Source organism: Sardina pilchardus, chromosome 13 (assembly GCF_963854185.1).
Source record: "Sardina pilchardus chromosome 13, fSarPil1.1, whole genome shotgun sequence".
Taxonomy (NCBI): domain Eukaryota; kingdom Metazoa; phylum Chordata; class Actinopteri; order Clupeiformes; family Clupeidae; genus Sardina; species Sardina pilchardus.
In genome coordinates, this window is record NC_085006.1 from 11,202,621 (window position 1) to 11,212,620 (window position 10,000).

General features: G+C 51.3%; 1 protein-coding gene across 1 annotated transcript in view; it reads left to right on the forward strand.

The window, feature by feature from the left end:
• The window catches only part of robo1 (roundabout, axon guidance receptor, homolog 1 (Drosophila)), a 158,205-nt gene that overhangs the window by 25,610 nt on the left and 122,595 nt on the right, over nucleotides 1-10,000 (forward strand). Inside the window, exon 2 of the mRNA XM_062552402.1 lies at nucleotides 882-1,208. Coding sequence (XP_062408386.1) covers nucleotides 882-1,208 — 327 coding nt within the window. The remainder of the gene's footprint in view (nucleotides 1-881; nucleotides 1,209-10,000) is intronic.

A 10,000-nucleotide genomic window follows, 5' to 3' on the forward strand; every position in this document is an offset into this window, starting at 1 on the left:
CCACCCAGTCTCTCTCTCTCTCCCTCTCTCCCCCTCTTCTCTCTCTCTCTCTCTCTCTCTCCCTGTCTCCCTCCCTCTCTCTCTCTGTCCTGCTGTGTTTCCCTGTTCTCTCCCCTCATTGGCTCTTTGATCAGGGGAAATGGTAGGCTTTCAAAAATGACAGTCGCTCCAGCTCCAGCTCCAGCTCCAGCTCCAGCTCTGCTCAGCTGCTGGGTGAAAAAAAACACAGCGAGGAGGAGTTTTAATTAAAGGGTGATTGGAGCGCGTGAGCCTCTATTTATGCGCGCTGAGCCGGGCGGCACATCCCCGACACCTGCAAGGGATTGGGGCTGCTGGAGGAGGGACAGCAGAGAACATCTGATGATGCTTTTTGATTTTACCCCTGTTGAGTTTACATACACTGAAGATCAAATACAGACTTTGTGAATGCCATGGATAGATCATCTTCATGAATATTCCATCAAAATATCATTTGTGCCTGTTGGTGGCAATGGGTAGTGGATACTTTTGGTTGTAGTCACAGCACCGCAGTATCACAGTGGGGGTTAAGGAATAGCCCAGTGGAATCCATCTCATCACAACACAAGGGAAGAAGGATAATAGTAATGAACATTGTGACAAAGCAGGGTGTCCTTGTTAGTCAAGTCAACTCAAGTCAATTTTATATTTCACATTTAACTATAACAGGAGTTGACCCAAAGCACTTTACATGGCAAAATGTCTGGTTGCCAGACTTGTCTAAGACAGTTAATACATAACAAGAGGCCCAGGGATACACTGGTCTGACTAAAACAATGCATAACATACAGTAAGTAGAAAGAAACACATGTTGTAATATTTATGTTATGTGTCTGACATCCTATGTGTCTCTCTTTGTGTAGGATCTCGACTTCGCCAGGAGGACTCTCCTCCGCGGATAGTGGAGCACCCCTCTGACCTGATCGTGTCCAAGGGGGAGCCGGCCACCCTCAACTGCAAGGCGGAGGGCCGGCCCACCCCGACGGTCGAGTGGTACAAGGACGGCGAGCGCGTGGAGACGGACCGCGACAACCCCCGCTCGCAGCGCATGCTGCTGCCCAGCGGCTCGCTCTTCTTCCTGCGCATCGTCCACGGCCGCCGCAGCAAGCCCGACGAGGGCTCCTACGTGTGCGTGGCCCGCAACTACCTGGGCGAGGCGGTCAGCCACAACGCGTCGCTGGAAGTAGCCAGTAAGTGCTGCTTGCTTCCCTATTTTCTCCTGGTCTGATTCTTTCTTTCTTCCTTTCTTTCTCTCCCTCTCTCTTTTCTCTCTCTTTCACTCCGTCCGTCTGTCTCTCTTCCTGGCGTTCTCTCTGGTTTTCCACCGGTGCCTCTTGGCTGGGCCTGAAAGGCAGCGCCGGCTCCTTTGGCCCCGGCTTACTGGGGCTGAATAGGAGCTCTTCCAGTTTCCTCCCGGGTGTCTGCGCTGAATGGACCCATTGGGTTGGATAATCTCGCCCGCGGATGGGCAGGATGTGTCTGCACCGGCCGGTACCCCCCCGGTCCCCCCCCCCCCCTTCCAGCCCGGGCCCTGAGCCCCAGGCTCCCGGGCTCTGCCGACCCTGGCCGGTACACGCAGGGGTCTGACCGTGCCCGGGGGTGAGCGACTTTGTAAAGGCCTCCTCAGTTGGTGGTCAGGAGATACAAAGGAGCCCCGAAAAGAGCTCTGTCCTGTTCGCTGCCCAGTCGCTGGCGTCTCTTAGTATGATAAGTAGGAGAAGTTTTTTCTCTCTCGCTCTTTTCTCTCGCTTTCTCTCGATCCGAATAAAAGCTTTTTTACATTTGCTGTTATCTGCATCCGGGCACCTTCTAATGGAGAAAATGCCTCCCTGGTGTAAACGCCGCTGCCAAGCGGTACTTTATTGGGGCCCTAAATGACAGGCTCGCTTTGATGTCGAGACTAAAGTCCTTTATTGCGAGGGTCAGTGGATTTGCACAGAGAGGCGAAAAAAAAGAAAGGCTTTTAGGCAAGGAGAAGAAGCAGAGCGGAGGAGATGGAACTTTTACATCGATTTTAACTCCTTAGTCGTTCAATATTTTTGCCCGTTTCCGTGTTTGCTTTAGCTAAATGATCCCTGTCTGAGAACATCAAGCGGGGATGACTCAGTAGGTGAGGATAGGATCCAGATAGATGTCTTCCTGTCTGAAGTCTGAAGTGGAGTTTCTGAAGGGCTCTCAAATATCAGTAACTGGTTGAGCATGTGTACTAGCTGTCACCAAGGCCATTGTTGTAATCTTATTGCAATGAAGGAGCTGTACAGTAGGTATGTGTGTGTGTGTGTGGAGTAGGGTGGAGGTTTTCCAAATACTAGGTTGTTATGTGTTGTCCAGATGGTGCTGGATAGGGTTGAATGGGGTAAAAGAAGCCATAGACCTCAAGAACCGTAGCAAAGGCATGACTTAAAGCTTTGAGCAGCCTTAATCAAACATGCCATTGAGTACAGTATATTAGCTTGCATAACCAGTTTTTTTGTTTTTATCTTGACATCTTTAATAGACTTTGGCCATCACAGGATGTGGAGGCTTATTGAGATGTTTGATTAGGCATTAGGCAGCATACTTAGGCATCATCAAATAAGGCCTGGCTTTGTTTGAAGAGGAAAACAAAAGCTTAATCGAGGAGGCTAATATTTGTGCTCCTATAAATAAAAATCGGGCCAGGCTCCACTCCTGCAGGAGTTCCTTCACAGCAGGGGAGGAGGAGTGTGTGTGTGTGTGGGGGGGGGGGGGGGGGGGTTGGATTTCGACTTGCGCGGATGACACAGGAAAGTATGCTCGTGACCTCGCGCTGACAGCGTGTCCTTCGGCGACCTAGCCCGGAGAGGTGCCTTCTCCTCGGATGTCCTTCTGGCTCCTTCCGTGCCGCTCCATCTGCAGCGCACACGTTTGCCCCGCGCGCTGAGAGGATGCCCTGTGATTTAGCTGATTAATTGCCCCATGTTAAATTAGAGATGGCCGGGTAAAAGAAGGAACGAGCGGAAAAGTGGGGAAAAGAACACGGCTTCATGTGTCAAGCATATGTGAGGAGCCCTCTAAAAGTAGGAAACTAAAAATATTTTTTGCTTAATATGGTGATATTTGACATTTGTTAGCAGTGAGGTTTTCTTCTCCCTTTTCTCTCTCTCTCTCTCTCTCTCTCTCTCTCGTCTCAAAGCAGTTGAAAAACAAGACAGGGTTTGGCAAGAGCTGGGCTCAACCAGAAGGGGAAGGAGAACGTTGTCCTGGCCTCTGGCGATGCTTATTCTGTACAAGGTTCAAACAGAACCATAATGACACAGTCCCAAGATGCACTGTTCCCTCAGCTCCTACCCCCCTCCCTCCCTCCCTCCCCCCCTCCCCCCCCAACTCTCCTCCCTCCCCCACACACTCACCACCACCACACCAGCTTCTCTACATATAATTATGTTGTCAGAGCAACCAGTGTTGCGTGGCTGTAGTGGAGGAAGCCAACGGTGCTGCTATCTATGTTCGCTGAGGGGCCTTTTTTTTTTACGAGACCTGTGAACAGGACACTAAAGTGAAAGAATAAATAAATCGTTGGAGTATTTGTGCGTGTCGGAAAAATAACAAGGGATAATGAGCTCACACGCTGATCCGTGTGTCGCATTACAGGGATCCCTGTTGGTGAATTTCATTAGACGATTTAAGAGTCCTTGTTTTCCTTATTAAAACCACAGAGAGGAAAGCTAGCTTGTAAAGCTTATTTGCACTGCCTAACCCCCAAAGCCTTGTGAGAATGGTGTTGGAAAACATTGAAAACACAAAACTTTTTTTTTCTTTTTTTTCCTCCCGAAAAACTCCTCGTAAATGTCGGCCCCGGGTTTACGAGGGCCCGCCACTTCAGCGACTATCAACGTCTAATCCCAGATTCAACAAGCACTGTTTGGCCACGCTGGTTTTTGAGCGAGTTCGGCCGGTTGTGTTTGGCTTATCATTAACCACAAGTACAGTACAGCGCTTGTGCGCGGCCAGGCACTCCATCGGTCAATCTGACCCTCTTTCTGCCACGGGTAAGTGGGTTAATGCCTGCAGTCCATTAGCCTGTTTGCCTTGTGTACACTAAAGCGACCTCCAGGTGGCATTTTGTGCGTCTCCCTTTTGTGATGTATGTTGTCTTTTGTATCTGGAATGGAGAGCCAGTGTAATGGGATGCCTTTGTTGATGTACAATATCCCCACATTGGCGGAGACAAAGGACAAAAGGAGACGCGCAAACAGAGAGAGAGAGAGAGGAGAGAGGGGGAAACGACAGGACGAAAACTGCAGAGGCCGAGTCCAGTGGCATATAAGCCCTTATGCCTGACTACATTATGTAATGTGCCCACTAACCCCCTGGGAGAAACTCCTCACCCTTAGCTCTGGATTTCTATTATTGCCACCCCACCCCACCCCACCCTCCTCACAGTGAAACCTGGCACTCGCACCCTTTTCGCACAGCTGTAAAAACAAAGATCAAAGCCCCCGGAGCTGTTATGGTTTTTTTGACAAGTACCAACAAAGGGATTCTGATGATCCGCTTTTTAAAAGGCGAGCAATAATCCGTGTCTTATTCTTATTTTAGATTCGAGCAGAGTTTCACCCGTTCAGCCCCGCTAAAAAAAGGTCATAGTTGAGAAGTCTTTCTTTCGCCTTCTTTGGTCGCTCGTGTCCGTCGTCTCTTTTCTCTCCCTGACCTCTTCACATCACACAGAGGCACATTGACACCCCTTGTGCGCCCATGTGCAGATGAAGGGAAGACGACGGGGATATGAACTCCACAAAGGGACGCTGGAAATAGACCTTCTCTGTGCAGCCGTCGCACGAGTCCGCGGGAGATCAAAGGCTCTAATTATAGCGGATCTCCCCTGTTCTTGGATAGCGAGATTGCAAAGTGTGCGAACGGCCGGCACGCTGCTCCACTTCAGGCCGCGATAACCTCGAGGCCCCGCTGTTGAACGGGATAACTCAGTCAGTGCAAGCTATAACCCATCCCCTCCACACACACACACACACACACACACACACAAATTACACACACACACTCACATACACACACACACACACACACACACACACACACACACACACACACACACACACACACACACACACACACACACACACACACACACACACAAATTACACACACACACTCACATACACTCTCACACACACACACATACATCCCCAGGCGGTAGTCTTCGAGCACTCAAGCCCTCTTCACGAAATCCTAATTCATCCTACCTTCAGCCTGCTCCCAGTAGACGAGTGCTGTCGGGCCATCTGCCCTGCGTCACGGGCCCTTTCTGACGGGTCCACATGGAGTCGGGCCATAAAGAGGGATATGAGGCTGACGCGCGCGGCCCTCGGAGATTAGTTTTGGGTTCCCCCTCGGCCGAAAATTTACTGGGGAGCCCAGACACACACATTCCTTTCTCTTCTGGAGGCACGAGGGGTCAGGATGTTGAAGGGCTGGCTGGGCTGCCTGACTTCCTGACTTCTGTGTATTTATCGGGCCATATGAATCACGGTGCACAGAGGAGGGGGTGTTTTTTGGGGTGGGGGTGGGGGTTGCGGTGGGGGTTGCGGTGGGGTATGGGGGAGGGGGCACCACAAGAAAGGGTCAAGAACGTGGCAGACAAAAGAACATATGAAAGAGGTCATCTGTGAGCCGGGGGGACAGTTGGCATGCGCCAGCCAAGTCATGATTGAGCGTTCTCCATCCATACACCCCCCCCCCCCCCCCCCCCATACCCCTCCCACTTACACTTACACCCCTTTTACCCCCTTACCCCCACCCTCACCATACCCGGCCCCTGTCTCTTTGAACACCCAACTGTCTCCCTCCTCACAGGAAATCCCTTGTAATACATCTGTGGGCTCAAAGACTGTGGTTTTCATGCTGCCCCTTCTTCCTGTCTACTCCCCCCCCCCCCACCACACACTCCCACTTGTGCCCCTCCCCTCCTCACTCATTTGATATGTATATCATCCATATGGATTCAGCCCCATGCTCTGACCCTCCCCCCACCGTGTCCCCAAGGATGCCGAACTGAAAGTCCGTATCATTCTATCCTATCGGCCCAGCACAGTCATTTATTAGTGTTTATATGCCTGACTGTTTGCCTTTCATTAACTTTTTACAAAAGTACACCACAATCCAGTGATTCCTGTGTGGTCTACTAGCCAGGGGAGGAAGAAAAAGACTCCGCTTCCCAAGAGAAATCCCCCCCTCTCTCTCCACGCTCTCTCTCATTTCTGGATTATTTTCTTCCCACTTCAGTCACCCTCGCTAACGTTGTTTTAATAGTTTAATTGTGATTTGATTGGATGAGGAGGGGAGAAAAACGCGGGAGGAATGGGGGTTGTGGGGACACAACAGCTCAGCACGTCTTGGCTCATCGCCTGGCTCCAAAGACAGACTGTCACAGATTCTCTTCGCCTTGTCTTTTGTCAATTTCTTGGGCAAATTTGTGGTGAAAGACTCTTGCCAAGTGCTTGAGTGCAAGACTCAAATGTGCAGCTTATTTATGCATTGACAACAATTTTGGGAATAATTTCCCCCCAAAGTAATTCTTTTTTACCCAGATTTTCATTTTTGAGGAAAAATGTGCACTTTCATGTTGCCTTAATAATCGTGGATTTACTTAAGAAATATAGAAAGCATCTGGGATACATGTGCTTGTTTTGTTGATGGGCATAGACTCAGATAGTAGCTATTTAAGGTCCTCCCTGTTAACCCTGTAATGACGTGGGCAAGGCATTTTTAGCATTTAATTACATCGCCCAAGGACATTCATGTCAGCATCTGTCACCGTTTACATGTTAAAGAACAGTACAGAAAAAAGGAAAGCCGTGTTTTTTCTATGCGTTCCTTCATGGGAATTGACAGCTGAATGTTATTTCTAGCTGTCAAATGTCTCATGTCGTAAACTTTCTGTGCACACATTAAAATGGGCACAGTGTGATATTTTAGATATTAAAGAAATGCAAAAAACAAAAAAATCAATTTTCAGCCAAGCCTTGGCACTCCAGCCAGCTGGATTCGCTCCCGCTGCTACTGTAAATGAGGAAATTGGGGATGTTCGAGTAATTAACATTGGAAGCGCGGGCGCAGTCGACTGACCCAGAATTCAACCCGGCGCGCGTGAGCCGTTCCGTCAATGGTCACGCAGAGCAGAGCAGTGCAGGGCAGCGCCGGGCCCGGGCCCCTTTTGTGTCACGTCGGTTTGTGTCAGATGTCCCTGACGTTTGGGGTTTCTAGAGCGTGGTGCTGCTGGCCCGTTCACCACTACCCCCCACTGCTCTAGGGGAGTAGGGGGGCAGGGAGGGCAAGAGAAGCCAGAGTGGGAGATCTCTGGTATGGGATTGGAAACAGCAGTTTTTCTTCTGGGGAGGGGTTGGTGGGAGGATTTTGGGGGTTGGGGTTCACGGAGCGAGTGGGAGTAGCCAACTCAGGCAGGAAATCCTTCCAATATGAATACAGAGGCTTTTGTTCCTTATTTTTTTGGCAAGGGGAGTAGGAGAGAAAAGGGTGGTGGGGAGGGGGGGGGACAAAAGCCCCCCGACAGCTCGAGATCACGGAGAAGGGGCGAGAGGGACGCAGAAGCACATCTCTCCAGTGGAGAGGTCAGCGCAGAGGAGCACGGAGCCGCTGAATAGAGAGATCCACACGGACGACACACTCGGGACAGGAGCCCTAGCACGGTCACTCCGCTTGGTCACTCCGCTTGGCACCGAACAGATTGTCCAGGGCCCTGACGCCCGTGGAGACGGAGCTGGTCGTCTAACGGCGGGCCCCGCTGATCGCTGTCTGCTGGCGGGGGTGGTGGGAGGCCTTCTTGTTGGCCCTCCCCGACCCCGTTGAATGATGCAAAGTGAAGGGTGTCTAGCCGCCTTTCGCCGCGGCCCTTCTCACAGCAGCAGCTCGGCGAGGGGGGGGGGGGGGGGGCTACTGTGTGAGCGATCACGCCACGCCTGACCGCCCTTTGACAGTCGTCTTGATCACGGAAGTCAACCACATGGCCCCGAGACCAGTGACACACACACACACACACACGCACACACACAGACAGGCAGGCAGGCAGGCAGACACACACACACACACACACACACACACACACACACACACACACACACACACACACACACAGACACACACACACACACACACACACACACACACACACACACACACACACACACACACACACACACACACACACACACACATATATAAGTCTTTGTTCCCTCTGGTGTAGTACTGACCCTTGCCCGTGTCCCCTGAGGACATGGTGAAGATGTCACGGAGGGTAGCAGAGGAGTATAAAGTGCTGGAGGAAATCACCCTGCCAACACACAGGGATGGGAGCGCTTCCCTTATCAGATGGGCACGAGTGGGGTCGAGGAAGAGATCTGGCCATAAAGCCATAAAGGGGACAGGGCCCTGTAGTTAAATTGAGGGCCCTGACAGACATGTGAATGACACGGTCTGGAGATAACATTGAAGTGAATCGAGGGTGTAGCGGGCTTTGATCTTATTCACAGGGAGGTTATAAAAAAAAGGCTATGGAGCCCTGCGCTTTTAGACGGAGCGCGATGAGGCATATGGCTCCCACTCCCGTGTGCCTGACGGCCCTGTGACTTGATCATAGGCTTCTGGAGGAAATGCTCCACTTCCTCGGCCATGAGTGGAACACTTCAGCTTAGACTGAGTCTGCAAAATGTGTCCCGAGGTGTTTTTTTTTTTTTGGTACGCTTCCTACAGTGTAACCCTTTTCCTCGGCTACCCACACATTCCCCCTCCCAAAAAAAAAGAAGAAGAAGAAGGGAAAAAAAAGAGCAAAAGAGCAGTGATTGCATCATGTTCTGACTGGCTGCTTTTGCAATTTTGCGGTTTTTGCTTTGCATCAGAAGTCCCAGCTTTGTCCCCCTGGTTCTGGTGACGCACTGCCGTCTAATCCGTTCGCCTTCGGGGGCTCCGGCGGAGGGAAAGAGTCGCTCGCCGAGAACGGCGACCCGTTACAAATACTCTTAAGCGGCCTCCTCCTCGCGCTAATGCGCTGATCTTAGCCACCTGCGTGGAGCCCGTGCGCAGGTGGGCCCCCGTTCCGCAGCGCCGTCCCCTCCAGCTGTCTGCTCAGAGTCGGATAATAGAGGGCGGGGTCCTCGGAGACGTGACCGCCCGAGTCCTAGAGAGAGCAGGAAGTGTTTTTTTTTTATTTTTGATGCGACCAGAGCGATCCTACTTTGCGGCTAGCTGGAGGCAGATAGCATGCGAGGTGGTGCCTGACTCAATTGCCCCCCCCCCCCCCCCCCCCCTCCTTTTTGTTCCTCTCGGCAGGGGCTCCTGATAGCGGGCCAGAGTGGTCTGGAGCATCTGCTCCTTGGGAGTGTGCAGACATGCGGCTGTGCGGTTGAGAGGGCTGCCGCCGACGAGCCTTGGCTCCACTTGAGATAAACGTTTGGTGATTCTAAGCTTCCCTTTTTGCGTTTGGACAGATAGGCCGGGTTGATGCTGTTTTATAGAGACTAATCTCTCTCTCTCCCTCCCCCTCTCTCTCTCTCTCTCTCTCTCTCTCTCTCTCTCTCTCTCTCTCTCTCTCTTGAGTCGAGGGCTGCAGTGTTAGTCTTGCTGATGGTGGCTTAATCCACCCTTTTGGTTTGAGGGTCCCCCATGCCCCGTGCGGGATGAGTGGAGAGTTTATTTTATTTTATCGTCGGAATGATTTGGTTTCACTCTGGCTCCACTCTGTGTTAGACTCGGGTTAAGCCCAGCTTTCGATTAGCACACTTCAAGTGGGGTTACTGAGGTAAAGGGGGATTAAAGTGTTTGCTTGGTGAGAAACTTATGAGATTTCAAGCGACATTTGTCAGGAGCGATAAAAAAGCCTGCCTTGGAGTTATTTCCCCCCCTTCTACCCCCCCATCTAACAGGAGGAGATCAAAGCAGTCAGCTTGTGATGAAGAGCAAACACGGACCGCAGTTTGGTTTATTGTCACGA